This window comes from Vulpes vulpes, chromosome 4 (genome assembly GCF_048418805.1).
Source record: "Vulpes vulpes isolate BD-2025 chromosome 4, VulVul3, whole genome shotgun sequence".
NCBI lineage: Eukaryota > Metazoa > Chordata > Mammalia > Carnivora > Canidae > Vulpes > Vulpes vulpes.
In genome coordinates this window covers 117,785,255-117,800,532 of record NC_132783.1, presented here as the reverse complement: position 1 = coordinate 117,800,532, position 15,278 = coordinate 117,785,255, and the positions used below count along the sequence as shown (strand labels likewise).

General features: G+C 39.6%; 1 protein-coding gene across 2 annotated transcripts in view; it reads left to right on the top strand.

The window, feature by feature from the left end:
* The window catches only part of HMGXB3 (HMG-box containing 3), a 47,225-nt gene that overhangs the window by 2,441 nt on the left and 29,506 nt on the right, over positions 1-15,278 (top strand). For both annotated transcript variants that reach the window (XM_026008736.2, XM_026008745.2), the window contains exons 2-6: positions 670-808; positions 1,683-1,857; positions 4,989-5,486; positions 6,720-6,818; positions 12,256-12,387. In XM_026008736.2, coding sequence (XP_025864521.1) covers positions 672-808; positions 1,683-1,857; positions 4,989-5,486; positions 6,720-6,818; positions 12,256-12,387 — 1,041 coding nt within the window. In that variant the 5' untranslated portion in view covers positions 670-671. The remainder of the gene's footprint in view (positions 1-669; positions 809-1,682; positions 1,858-4,988; positions 5,487-6,719; positions 6,819-12,255; positions 12,388-15,278) is intronic.

Genomic DNA, 15,278 nt, shown 5'->3' with positions numbered 1-15,278 from the left:
AGCACTTGCTTGTTCTCAAATAGAGTTATATCTATAATATCTTTTGAGCCTTGTCACCATAAATCTGTACTAAGATGGGTGAGATACCTATCTTTTTATATGTGAAAAAATTGAACCTGAAATAGCTAAAGGACCTGTTCAAAGTCACACAAGCTGGCAGGGTGTAAAGAAATGTCTTACATATAGGCACTTCATATCTTACGAATAACTGAATGAATCAATGAAGCAGTTTGCTTAAGGTAATTAAACATGAGAGAAGGTCCAGAACTTCTTCTGACTACTGGCCAAGTATTCCTTTCACCCGTTACCATATGGAATTCTTGTACTGTGGGCCTAATCTTTGAGTTGAAGAATTAGTATATCTCGTGAGTGAATATAAGCAAATGAGCTGTCAAAGCTAGTGATCCTAAATTTGCCTGGTCAGAGAGATCACCTGAGGTACTTAAGCATATAGAGTTCCATACCCTCTGGAGATTCTGATTCAGAAGAGCTGAGGTGGAACCCTGGGTTCTGTATGTTTCTTAAGTACTCCCAGTGCTTTTTAGGATCTGCTGAGTTTGGGAGATGACAACCTTGAGGCCCTAGCAGGGATAGGGGATCATTGGATCAAGTGGCTGCCACCTTTAGGATAAATTCTTGAAACCTGTTTGTATTTGACTTTTCCTCTAGCCATGGATGCATCATATGATGGTACTGAGGTAACTGTCGTGATGGAGGAAATTGAGGAAGCCTACTGTTATACCTCCCCTGGGCCACCCAAGAAGAAGAAAAAGTATAAAATACATGGAGAAAAGGCCAAGAAACCCAGGTTAGCCAACACCTTTTGGTAGCTAACATTTATAAACACAAGCTGCTTGGAGAACTGTGTTGAGGAAGACTTTAGGCTGTGTCTGTTGTTGAAGCCCCTGGATGGGCATTGGTGTTGTGGGGAGAGGGAGATGGGGAATAGGAAGTGGTTGATTGATACCATCAGTTGCCATTCCTGGCTGGATCTTGATCATGTTTTCAGGCTCTCATAGGAAATTGTACAATACAAATGGTGGAAGCTGTGTACAAATGAAGTATGTTATTTATTATTAACATTGTCAACATTTAAGGATTGAAAATAGAGAATTAATGAAAGTACAGCGTTATGAGTAGTACCAATGACATCTGTCAAGATTATCCATGTTATAGCTCTAATCTCCCTCTTAACTGGACACTCCAACTTCTTGCTGAGGTCACCACTTTTGGGTTACTTTGGTAGTTAATTTACTTCCGTTTCTCAGCTCTCGGGAGGTGCTGTTGACCCATGCGGTGATCAGAGGCTGTGTAGAGGAGTAAAGCGTGTGTGGGGGGGGGGGGGGGCATAACCAGACTGATTAGCTCCATGAGTAACCTTTTCTGATAGTGGGATGACAGGGCACATGTGTATCTGCTCATACTGACCTTTAAAGCCAATCATTCCTGCAGAAAAAGTAGTCCATGGAAAAGTAAATCAGACAAGCTTTTGCTTCCAGGTTTCTGGAGGGAGAAACCTTCTATATACTATCTGGGGCTTTTCTTTGTTTGCTTCAGCCCATATTTAGATAAGTGCTTTGAAATGAAAAGCTAAGTTTTTGCCTCTTCACTCTCAGACCTGACCATTGTACTACTTACTGGTTGAATGAAGGAAAATCTTAAGAAATTCTTGTTTCCTTTAGGTCGGCTTACCTTCTATACTATTACGACATCTACTTGAAAGTGCAGCAGGAACTCCCCCACCTCCCTCAGTCTGAGATCAATAAGAAGATTAGTGAAAGTTGGAGGCTCCTCAGCGTGGCGGAAAGGAGTTATTACCTGGAGAAAGCCAAACTAGAGAAAGAAGGCTTGGATCCTGTAAGTAATTTTTTTCCCAGCTAATTTCTCCATTGGGTCAGTAGGGAAGGCCTTGGGAAGCCCCCACCCCCTGTTTTCCTTTTCCTTTTCTCTTCTTGAGAAAACTTTGAGTTGAGTAAGTTTTACCTATCTTAACGGAGTAGCTTATGTAGGGATTTCTCCTGCACCATGAGGTCATGTTATTCATTGAAGGTCATGAGTATGTGTTATACTGATTGGTGTCAGTTTTAAAAATGTAATCAGCAGTTGGGCTGGGGAGCTTGGAAGTAGATACAGCTGCCTTGTATAATGTGATGTTCTTCAGTTACCACTGGTGGTTAAGCACTATGCCAGAAGCCGAAGATGATGGAGGAGACAGGCTTGAAATAAAGAATGAATGAGGAGGTGTTCCAGTTTGTCAGCCATTTTGTATTTCTAGTTCATAGTAACATAACACTGACAACTATTAGTACCGCTGGTTTTTTGTTAGACTGAGATTCCTGCAGGAAAAACAACCTTGTTATAGCAAGGTTAACCTTAACTCCTTTTTTCATTTAAAATATTGTTTCTGATTTCTTTCTTTTTTTTTTTAATTAATTAATTTATTTATGAGAGAGAGAGAGAGAGAGGCAGGCAGAGACGCAGGCACAGGGAGAAGCAGGCTCCATGCACCGGGAGCCCGATGTGGGACTCGATCCCGGGTCTCCAGGATCGCACCCTGAGCCAAAGGCAGGCGCCAAACCGCTGCGCCACCCAGGGATCCCTCTGATTTCTTTTTTGATAATATAGAGCACAGATTCTTTAGGAATGCAACAGCTATGTTATAGAAGAAGAGGTTGTGTTTTCCCTTAGTGGAGGCCATCTGCCACTGCCATTTAAATGACTTGCCCTTATTGGCTTGGCATTCCTCTTCTAAAAGTTTTGTGTTATCTAAAGTCTTGGAGATACCAGTCCATACCCCTTCCTTTAGATGATTTGTTTCTCTTTCTTTTTCTTTTTTTTTTAAAGATTTTATTTATTTATTATTAAGAGAGAGAGAGAGAGGCAGAGACACAGGCAGAGGGAGGAGCAGGCTCCCTGGCATGGAGCTTGACATGGGACTCGATCCCGGGTCTCCAGGATCAGGCCCTGGGCTGAAGGCAGGCGCTAAACCGCTGAGCCACCCAGGCTGCCCAGATGATTTGTTTCTAAACTGAATCTGGAGGACAGTTTAGAGGGGAGGGGATGTGAAGTCTAGGAAAAGTGCATGTACTCTCTGTGGTTTCCTCGTCATAAAGTCAGCAACCTTCTGCCCTGGTACAGGAAAATGTTACATTTTCCCAGAGGGATAACAGTTTTAAAGCTAGACACTAATGTAGGTTAATACTTTTAAGATGTTTTTTATATAAATCATCTACAATGACTTTTTTCTTGTCTGGGACTTTATATCTACTATTATCTCTACTGCTATTATCAAGACATGAATGAATTAGCTCTGATATTTACAAACTGTGACCTTGGAAGAATCATTTAACCTTTGAGTCTTCATTTCCTCATCTGAAAGTGGGGAATAATAGTATCTATTCACAATGTTTAAAATAGATAATATAAGGGACCTAGCTGAGCCCTTGGCACATAGTGCCTTAATCAGTAAATATCACTCTTTAGTAGGATAAGTGTCCAGTGACCATATAATAAGAAAAGGCGTGATTTAATGAGCGTCTGAATATGTCAAGACTGGGTAAGGCTTTGGGTGCTGTGTTTGACCTCTCCCAGATTGCCTGGTATGAAGGTGAGACCCTCTAGCCTGCATCCTTTGGGAGCCTGTCAGAGACCTATTGGCAGCCTGGTTTCTCAGCAGCCCTTCTAGTCTCTTGCTGGATCAGTGGTTCCATGTCATTCAGGCCGCCGTGGTGTCTAGGTGCCTGGATTTGTTGATTAAGTCCAGATCATTCTATGCATTTGCTACCATTTAATCTTGTTCTGACCTGTCTGCTTCAAAGGGTGACTTGAGAATGTCATTTCTCCATTATCTCTCCAGTAAAGGCTCCATAAAGGATTTGGCCTGTCTGCTTTTATGTTTCATCTGAGTGCTTCTTTCAACTTTCATCTCTGAGTGCTTCCTTTGTACCTTAAGTAGTCTCATCGACTTCTTGCTTTTGATGTATTTAAGGATCCTTTTGTAATGGACTTAGTGTTCCTTTTAAAAGATGCATCTGAAATGATTTCCATTTAATTTCAGCTTTCATTTAACTTGACTTTGAACTTTTCTGTTTTCCTTATTGGGTAACTTGCAGCTTAATTTGAAAAAAATAAAAAACAAAAGTACCTTTTCCTTAGCCATGAAAGGTTGCACTTCTAGTACCTGGTTTCCTTACTCCTTAGAAGACCTGGCTTGGAATCCTAGCTTTACGACTTACTGATTTTGTATTTGGAGAAGTTTTATCTCTCTGAGCTTCAATAGGAACAGTAATATTACCCAACTTAATAGCATTGTTAAGGTCAGGACAGTATTTTCTAAACTTTAAGATCCTAGTCAGTGTTAATATTTGTATCCCCCAGTATATTCAGGTCCTTGTCAGATATCCCCATCCATACATACTTTCTCTCGTGAAGAGATCAGTTCATTTTCTGCTCTGTAAGTCTGGGAGAAACCAGTGTTATCAGAACCCTTGCTTTCTGTCTTGAGGTCCAGTATGGCCTATTGGCTTGTATTTTATGCTTTTGGGGGTTTTACTGAACATTATACATTCTACTACCTTGGAATTCTAAAGTATCAGAGCTAGAAAGGAGCTCATAAATAACTATATTCCGATAGGGCAGCAAGACATAAAAGTGGAAAGTATTTGCTCAAGGCTGTGCAGATTTGGGATTCTAGCTCACAGTTTCGAATGCCGAGATCATTGCCCTTTTCAGAGTCTGATCCCTGTTATGAGCTCCTGTGTGATTGAGCAAGTAAGCTACATGGGCTTAAGTGTGGTTCAGAGGAAGATAGCGTTGCTGTTGGCAGAGGCTGACCCTCTCAAAATCTTAGGTCAAGAGAGGAGTCTTTCTGGTCCCTTTTGCAGAAAATAATCCAAAAACTGAAAAATGTAATCATAAATATATGTGCATGTGGTCTTAACTCCATTTATCTCTGCTTGTCTCCCCCTCACCGGCTTCCTGGTCCTCAGAACTCCAAGCTCTCTGCACTGACTGCTGTTGTTCCGGACATCCCAGGTTTCCGCAAGATCCTCCCCCGCTCAGATTATATCATCATCCCCAAGAGCAGCCTGCAGGAGGACCGCAACTGCCCTCAGCTAGAGCTTTGTGTGGCCCAGAACCAGGTGTCCCCTAAAGGACCATCGCTTGTGTCCAACACTGCCCCGGAGGCAGTGCCTAGCCATGCGGGCATGGCAGAGCAGTGCCTGGCTGTGGAGGCCCTAGCTGAGGAGGTGGGAGCCCTTGCCCAGCCGGGTGTCGTACAAGAGATCACCACCTCAGAGATCCTCAGCCAGGATGTGCTCCTGGAGGAGGCTTCCCTGGAGGTAGGGGAGAGCCACCAACCATACCAGACAAGCCTGGTAATTGAAGAGACCTTAGTGAATGGCTCACCAGACCTCCCCTCTGGAAGCCTGGCTGTGCCCCACCCCCAGGTTGGGGAGAGCATGTCAGTGGTAACTGTCATGAGGGTAAGTGACTTTGTACTGATGTCTCTTTTGGTTTATCTGGAATTACTACAAAGGCAGCTAGCACCGTGCAGTGGTGATTAAGAGTACTGGTGTGGACTTCTAGTAGGACTACAGTCCTCTTGAACCTTTTGCCCCTGGGCTTACTTAAAGTTCTCCTCAGTTTCTTAAGCACTCAACCAACTCCTTTTGCCCAGCATAGCCAGGACTTTCTTCACATGAGAGTACCTGAAGTATGTAACAGCATTTAAATAATACAGGCTATCCATGAATCAAAGCCAGGATCTCTCAGGCTATTAGGATTTTATGTTCCCTGAAGATTGTGTCAGCAGACACAATGGCACCTTGAACTGTTTAGTAGGAGAATTTCCAAATAGTCTTCCTGGGTGCAGAGTGGGTAGGAATAAGAAAGCTCTCTTCAGGGCAGCCCTGGTGGTGCAGCGGTTTAGTGCCACCTGCAGCCCAGGGCATGATCTGGAGACCCTGGATCGAGTCCCACGTCAGGCTCTCTGCATGGAGCCTGCTTCTCCCTCTGCCAGTGTCTCTGTCTCTCTCTCTCTGCAGCTCTATGAATAAATAAATAAAATCTTAAGAAAAAAAAAATGAACAATAGTTAAGAGGGAAGTCTCTCCGGTGGTGGCATAAGTCCAGCCATGCCCGGTTGAAGGGAAAGAGCAGGTTCAGCAATCCCACAGCCTGGTCCCCCCAGAAGCAGGGGAACTACCACCATGCATTCTATTACCCTGGGTAGTGTGGCATCCTCAGAGAGGAGGAGTTCTGCCCCGGTCAAGAGGAATATAGGATGGCCTATATGTACGAGAGCATTGTAGCCCCTTGCAAAGGAATCTGTGTTAGACCTAAATCCATTTTATTGTTATTGCCTTAGTGCTATTTATGATAATGAAGCATGCCACCTGCCTAGTTAAGCTAGATCAATAGGATGTTAAGAACACTTGGCAGGGTCAGAACAGTTGGGTTCTTTCACTAACTGCTTATGTTATTTTAGGAGTCTTCAGTCTCTTAAGACCTCAGTTTTCTCATCTTTAAAATGAGGATAGTCCGCATTCTCTGCGGTAACAGTTTACTCTGTCTTATTTTTGTTCTTAAAGTTTTGAGATAGATTCATCTTTTGGATAAGCACATTGTTTGTGATTATTGGACTCAATCAGTCTATGTTGTGGGCGGCCCTGGGTGTTCTTCATTCCATAACTGTCCTTCTCTCCGTTGTGCCCACAGGATTCCAGTGAGAGTAGCTCCTCTGTGCCAGCCACACAGTTCATCATGTTGCCTCTTCCTGCCTACTCAGTTGTGGAGAACCCCACCTCCATCAAACTGGTCAGTGTGTGGAGAGTTAATGGAGATAAGGGCTCTGTAAAAATTCTCCCCCTCGTAGTTTTCTAAAAGTCTTGATGACGTTGAGGGAGATAGGACTGCCAAAGGTCTCAAATCACCTACCTGCTCCAGGTATTCTTTAGCGGGTGTGGGGGTGGTGAGGAGAGTGTTTGAATGGAGCTCTGAAGGATCTTAAACTGCTCAAGATACATACAAATTTTTCTCTTTAAGAACATTTACCTGGGATAGATTCAGTGCCTCTTACCAAATTTTCAGAAGTATATGTGGTATAGAAAAATTGAGGGCCACTGATCTGATTCAATCCTATTATTGTACAGATTAGAAAAAAGGCCTAGAGAAGGGGAAGGACTCTATGATTCAAAGACACTGAGCTGCAAAACAGGCCAGAACCAGGACTCTGGTCTTTAGATTCTCAGTTAATGGTTTTCCTCATCACATACTACAGCATCTGAGCTGAAATTTCTCCCTAAATATTTTATGGTTTTTTGTGCTGTTATAATTGGTAGTTCAAAACTTTTCAATATTTGATTATTCACTACTAATATATAATAACATAGTTGACTTTTTTTTTGCATATTAAACTTACATTCTACAACTTTTATTTTGCATATTAAACTTGTGTTCACAACTTTAACATTTGTAGTTTCTGTTGTATTTTCTACATAGTTTTGTTTGTGAATAAAGACAGTTTTATTTCTTCCTTTCTCATCTGGATTCCTTATTTCTTTTTCTTACTGTACTGTTTGGGATCTCTAGTACAATATTGACTAGAAATGGTCAGAGCAGATATTGTCCTCTTGTTCCTCATCTTAGGAGGAAAACATTCAGTCTTTCACCAACCATTAGGTGTAATATTAGCTATAGGTTTTTCATAGATATCCTCCTCAAGTTTAGGAAATTCTCTAATATTCCTAATTTGCTGGGAGCTTTTATCAGGAATGGATGTTGGATTTTGTCAAATGTTTTTCCTAGGTCTGTTGAGATGGTTGTAGGAATTTTCTTTTTTAGTTTGTTAATATGGTTAATTTCATTGTTTTTCAAATGTTAAATCAGTCCTGCATTCCTGAAATAAATGCCACTTAGCAATCATGTATTATCCTTTTAGTATATTGTTGGATTTAATTTGCTAAAACTTTTCTCAGAAGTTTTGTGTGTATATTCTAGACACAAAATGAGGGATGTTGGTCTCTAATTTTCTTGTATAATGTTTGTCTGGTTTTAGTATCAGGTTTTAGTATCTACTATTACCTAGTAGAAAGAGTCAGGAAATACTTTATCCTCTTTACTTTTCAGGAAGAGTTGTGTAGTATTGGTATTACTGCTTCCTTAAATGTTTCAGGTCAAATCTGGGCCTGGAGATTTCTTGTGGGGAGACTTTTAATTGCAAGTCCAATTTTTAAAATATATATAGGACTATTTAGATTATATATTTTTAAATAATTTTATATAGATTTAGATTATCTGTTTTTGAGTGAGCGTTTGTAGTTTGTTTTTCAGGGAATTTGTCCATTCCTCTAGGTTGTCCAATTTATTGACATAAAATTGTTCAAAACATTCCCTTATTTTTAAAATTGTGATGAAATATACATAACATAAGTTTACCATTTTAACCATTTTTTTAAGTGTGCAATTCAGGGTCATTAAGTATATTCACAGTGTTGTGGGGTCGTTACCAATACCTATTTCCAGTTTTCACCATCCCAGACAAAAACCTTATGCCCATTAGACTGTAACTCTATTCTTCTCCCCCAGCTCCTGGTAACATCTGTTTTACTTTCTGTCTTTGAATTTGCATATTTTAGGTACCTCATGTAAATGGAATCATGCAAATATCCTTATGGTCTCATTTTTTTCACTTAGCATACTATCTGTCTTGTACCATGTATCAGAATTTCATTACTTTTTGTGGCTGAATAATACTCCATTGTGTGTGTATACTACATTTTGTTTATCCATTCATAGACATTGATGGACATTGAGTTTGTTTTCATCTTTGGGCTATTGTGCATATTGCTACTGTGAACTTTAGTGGATACGTGTCTGTTTGAGTCCCTGATTTCAGTTTTTCAGGAGATACCTAAGAATGGAATTGCTGGATCATACGGTAATGCTGGGTTTTAAAATTCTAATAAATGCTTATCTTTTAATATTTGTAGACTGTAGTGATTTTTACCTCTCTCATTACTGATAGTGGTAATTTGGGTCTCATTTCTATTTTTCCTGACAAGCTTGGCTAGAAGTTATCGATTATATTGACCTTCAAAGAACCAACTTTTGGTTTCATTGATTGTCTCTATTGTTTTTCTGTGTTGTATTTCACTGATATTTGCCCAGATCTTTATTATCTCTCTTCTGTTTCCTTTTGGGCTTAATTTATTCTTTCCTAGTTGGTTTTTTTTTTTTTTTTTAAGATTTTAAAAAAGGGAGAAGCAGATTCCCTGCAGAGCAGAGAGCCCAATGTGTGCAGGCCTTGGTCCCAACACCCTGAGATCATAACATAAGCCAACAGCAGACACTTAACTGACTAAGCCACCTAGGCACTCCTCTTTTCTAGTTTCTTAAGATAGAAGCTGAGGTCATTGATTCGAGACCTTTCTTTCCTAATACAGCTGCTTAGTACTATAAATTTCCCTCTAAGCACTACTTTGGTGGCATCTCACAAATTTTAATATGGTATGTTTTCATTTTCATTTTGTTCAAAGTACTTTCTGATTTATTCTTTGACCCATACGTTATTTAAAAGTACATTATTTGCTTTCCAAATATCTGGGATTTTCCAGATATCTCCTTTTTTTTTTTTTTTTTAAGATATCTCCCTTTTATTGATTTCTGATTTAATTCCATTATAGTCAGAACTCTGCAGTTTGTAAAACTTGAATCCTCTTGAATTTATTGAAACCTATTTTATGGCCCAGAATGTGGTGTGTCCTGATAAATGTTCTGTGTGCCCTGAAAAGGAATGTATCTTCTGCTGTTGAGTAGTGTGTTCTATGTATGTCAAGTTAGGTCATGTTGATTGATAGTGGTCAGCTCTTTTATATCCTGACTGATTTTCTGTCTGTTTCTTCCGTCAGTTATTGAGAGAAGGCATCCACCTATCACCATAAATAAGATTTATCTTTTTTTTCATTTTTATTAGTTTTTTTTGTCATGTATTTATTTTGACTCTGTTAAGTACTTAAACATTTTGGATTGTTATGTCTTTTTTTTTTTTTTTCTTTTAATTTTGCTTATAGGGAGAGGGAGAAGCAGACTCAACTCTTCATGGGCAGGGAGCCCAATAGGCAGGACCCTAAGATCATGACCTGTGCCAAAGGCAGATGCTTAACCAACTGAGCTACCCATGCGTTTCAGGATTGTTATGTCTTCATGATGAATCGACTCCTTCATCATCATGAGATGACCACCTTTTTTATCTGGCAGTATTGCCTGCTATCTCATTTACTTTGATAATGAGCTTTCTTTTGATTATTGTTATTAGGAAGTTATATCTTTTTCCAGCGTTTTACTTTTAACCTGCTTATCTTTGTATTTATTTATTTTTTTTTTGTAGGCAGTAATACAGTTTAGATCTAAAAGCAAGACCTATCTGACAATCTCTTTTTTAATTGTGGTATTTAGGCCATATATATTTGATGTATAAACACATAGTTAGGCTTAAATCTGTCATTTTACTCTTTGTTTTCTCTTTGTCCTGTTTTATTTTACTTTCTTTGGAATTGAATGTTTCTTATGAATCCATTTTATTAATAACTCCCTTCTTGGCTTTTTAGCTTTTAACTTTGTTTTAGCTATTGTGGTTTTTTGGGGGTTTATAGTGTACATCCTTAACTTGCAATAGATTATCTTCTAAAACCTGTGGATAAACAGTATATTTTTAGATGAGAAAGTTGTCATATCTTTAACAGGAACAGCCACAGCATTCTCATTCATGGAGAAATTACATGTTTCTCCTGAGCCTTTGCTTTCCTGGAAATTATTATTGTTCTTTCATGATTTAATAAGTGTCAGCCAGACTTTTCCAGAAAGCTTTTATAAATAATACTTAAGAATGAAACATCAGCCTGAAACACTGACATTTTTTTTTCTATAGCTATTTCTATAAGCTGCTATTTAGGAGTCTTTCCAAGTTCATGGTAATTTATTGATAGAACTGACCTAACTTAAGTTTTTACTCTGCTTTCTGGTGGTGTTCAGAATGAATATTCTATATGGAGCCACAGTGAACAAAGATAGAGATGTTTTATATCCTAGCAATAATTTCTCACAAACCTATAGAATCTTGTACAGTTTAAATGACATGGTTCCTAATTTCTTACCTTGTTTGCTCTTCAGGATTCTTACCTTGTTTGCTCTTCAGGATACATCCATGAAATAGGAAGGGCAGATGATTTTACAGAGGAGGAAACCCAGGGCCCAAGAGCTAAAGTGACATACCTCCAGGTCATCCAGTGTGTCTGTGGTAGAGTTGGAATTCAAAGCCCAATCTCTTTCCTCAGTGCCACACCATTTCACCCTCATCCTTGACTTGCTGCTGCTATAACCATCACCTTTTCCCTAGGCATTCTGGCAGGGATAGCCTACTAGCAGCTTGGTGTTTCCCTAAGAGAGGTTTTCGCTTTTTGGCCAGGCTAGGGAAGGTGGGATTAATATCTGATAAAGCGTTCATAAGTGACAGAACAAATCTGAGACGGAAATGTTTTCTTTGCAGCATTAATCAAGAAATGGAGCATGGCTAATTTCTGTTTGTAGCTGAAATGTAATAACCCATTGTAATCATTATGTTCAAAGGGAAGTCATTGGAGGGAATGAGAGCCACTAGCTGAGTATATTCATATGCAAATAAATTATTGAGGTCTATTGGAATTCCCCCCTTTTTTTTTTTTTTTAGTGGCCATGATCTATTTTTATCTCTCTGAACCCTAAGTCCTTGGTTTTCAAGTAGTGGAGTATGTGGAAGGAATCTTGGACCAAGAATCAAAGACTTCAGGTTCTAGGTCTACGTGTGCCCTTGATTCACTGTAAAATTTGAGCCAAAGTGTTTAACCACTTTGAATCGCAATAATTATATCTACTTGATAGCATTGCTGAGAGTGTTAAATGAGATACTGGTAAAGCCTTTAGCACTGTGTGGTACTTGGTTTAATTAGTAGTGGTTGTTGCTATCTTTATTCCTCCTATACCTATCTTTATAACCTTGAGCAGCTGTCTTCTCTCATTTGAACTCAGTTTCTCTATTTCTGAAAAGTGAATTAACTGTATCTTAGTACCTTTCCAATTCTGACCTTTTGAGATATCATGAATGGACTATTCTTCTGCAAGCTGGCATCCTCCTGGCATTGTTGGGGTTATAATGGTCATCAGGATCTGAGAGGGGTTATACTGTGGTGTTGATTCTGACTTGCTCTTTTCCTTATAGACCACTACGTACACCCGCCGGGGCCATGGGACATGCACCAGCCCGGGTTGCTCCTTTACATATGTTACCAGGCACAAACCACCTAAGTGCCCTACCTGTGGTAACTTCCTAGGAGGGAAGTGGATCCCAAAGGTAAGGTCCATTGGCCATTGCTCCTTTCGAAGCCCCACAAAGTAGGCTCCCTGTTCCCCTTTAGAACAGAGGACTTAAATATTTGTTTTTATTTTCTGACTATACAAGTTAGTTTTATTGTAGACTGTTTAAAAACGAGAATAAAATATTACCTATAATGTTATACCATCCAGAGAAAAGCAATTATTATCATTTTGGTGTATTTTCTTCCAGTCTTTCTTTCTTTGAATTTATAAGTTCTGTAGCTTGCCCTTTTTTTTTTTAACTTAACATAATTAAATACTCTTCAAGACCATTATCTTTAATTGCTCTATAACTTCTGTGAATGACTACACCATTTTGATTTACTCACTTCCTGTTAGGGTTAAATTTTTAATAATCTACCCTCTACACTGTTTAGTTTTATTTAGATACATAATTCACATCTGTTCACTTTTTAGCTGAGTCCTTTCAGTATCCTATAGTTCCTATTAAAAGCAAAGGTCCTTAACCTGATATTTAGGTCTTTCATTATTAACTTTCCAAATGTATACCTCTGTCTCTGTTTCTAAGTAAATGATGCTTGATAAATAAATGAGCACCAGAGCTACGCCCTGTAAAATTCAGTTCAACATGTTGTTACTTATTTTATGCTTTGCACTGATTATATAAATCATACACACTTGCCACATTTTTTGTTTAAGACTAAATTATTAGGGTCAAAAGAACTAGAGTAGTCAAGGTTGAGTTATAAAGCAGATGATCTTGAAAGATCAGTAGAATTTAGGGCATTGTTTTTGTGAAAATAACTTAGGCTAGGTTTGTGTTTGTTAGGTGTCTAACTCAGCATGGTCCAGACTTTGCTGTGTGGAGAAAACTTATATAGTGGCATATCTATTAAGTTCCTCAGAGGCAGTTTCCATAGAACATCTCTGTAAAATACTAGGGTGGTGACATTTTTTTCCCTCTGGCTGTGTGTTGGGAGTTTAGAGCATCACTAATTCCAGGAGACAGAATAGGTTCATAATTAAGAATACACTGGGGAGCCTGGCTGGCTCAGTTGGGAAAAGCCTGGGGAAGCCTGGCTGGCTCAGTTGGGAGAGTATGAGACTCCTGATCTTGGGGTCATGAGTTCGAGCCCCATGTGTGGAGATTACATACATACAGACATAAACAAACATGAAAGAAAAAAAGAAAATGTATTTGGTGTCTGCACCAGGTTCCTGGCACTGAGTTCCTAAAACCCTAGAAATTTCGAGTGATAAAAAGAGAGGGGAGCATCTTTGGGGGGGAAAAAAAGCTTTTGGAGTCAGCTTTCCTCAGTTTAAACTTCGGCCTCCCAAGGATGTTAGCTGTGAAACCTTGGACGAGTCACTTTATGTCTATTTATTTGGTTTATCTTTCATTTGTAAATGGAAATTAATAGTTGTGCCTGCTTCATTCGGATTGGCAGAGGGATCAAATGAGATTATCTCTCTAAAGTGGATGGCATATTCCTAGTATAGAAATCCTTCAGTAGGGGGGTCACTGCTGTGACTATTGGCACCAATGTAATTCTCTATTATTGCTTTTCACACTATTTCTTCAAAGGCAGGAAGGACCCAGTGGCAGTGTGTTTGAGGAGATTTTGTTGAGTTTCTTGTGCTCACCATCTCTGTTGTGCTGCTGTACAACACTTGGTTTCCTCCTACCCTAATTATTCTCCCCAACCTCATCTGCAGTAGAGAGATTGACTAGGATAGTCGGGATTCTCCTTGGCACTTCTTCACAGGTGCTCAGCAGGTCTGTCAGATGACCTTATTTCTTGTGCTTTTGTATGGAAGGGTTCTAACTGATCCTGTGGCTGTGTCTCCTTCAGGTTCTGTTTTTACTTTGACTTTTTCTTTTTTTGTTTATGTCTTTTTTTCCCCCTTTGACTGAAATAACTTTTGAGCCATGGTTCTGAGATCAAACTCATGATGTGAAACCAGTTTTTTTCTTAGCTACTTGTCCCTCATCTTGACTTGTTAAGCCAGATTTTTTTCTCCAAAGGTTTTTATAAAAATTACTGGTAGGAGAGCAGCCCGGGTGGCTCAGCAGTTTAGCGCCGCCTTCAGTCCAGGGCCTGATCCTGGAGACCTGGGATCGAGTCCCACGTTGGGCTCCCTACATGGAGTCTGCTTCTCCCTCTCCCTGTGTCTCTGCCTCTCTCTCTCCCTCTCTATCTACCTACCTAACAAAATCTTAAAAAAGAAAATTACTGGTAGGAGCACCTGGGTGGCCCGCATTGGGCTCCCTGCTCAGTGGGGAACCTGCTTCTCTCTCCCTTTTCCCCTCCCCCTCTGCTCCTGCTCTGTCTCTCCCTTCTTCTCTCTTAGATAAATAAAATCTTGAAAAAAACAAAAAAGAATTACCCTGTAAAGAGTAGATGCTCTACTTACTAAATCTCATAGGATCAGAATAGGTGAGTGTAAGAAGAAAAAGTGTAACATTTAGCATTAGTGGACTTAGAATTTTAGAGATAGGGATACCTGGGTGGCTCAGCAGTTGAACATCTACCTTCGGCCCAGGGCATGATCCTGGAGTCCCGGGATAGAGTTCCACATCAGGCTCCCTGCATGGAGCCTGCTTCTCCCTCTGCCTGTGTCTCTGCCTCTCCCTCTGTGTCTCTCATAAATAAATAAATAAAATCTTTAAAAAAAAAAAAAATTTTAGAGATAAAAGTAACTTTGGTTATCAGATAGTTCAAGTCCAGATCTCTAGCTGAGGAAAAATAGATTCAAGAGAAGTGACTTGTTAAGGTCACATAGCTAATTATGTCAGTGCTTTTCCACTAAATCACACTTCTCAGGCATTGCTGTGCTGTTTAGCTGCAGAATCTTAAGATTTCTTGAGTTCTGGTTTTTGAAGCAGCAAGTATAAATAGTTTCTAA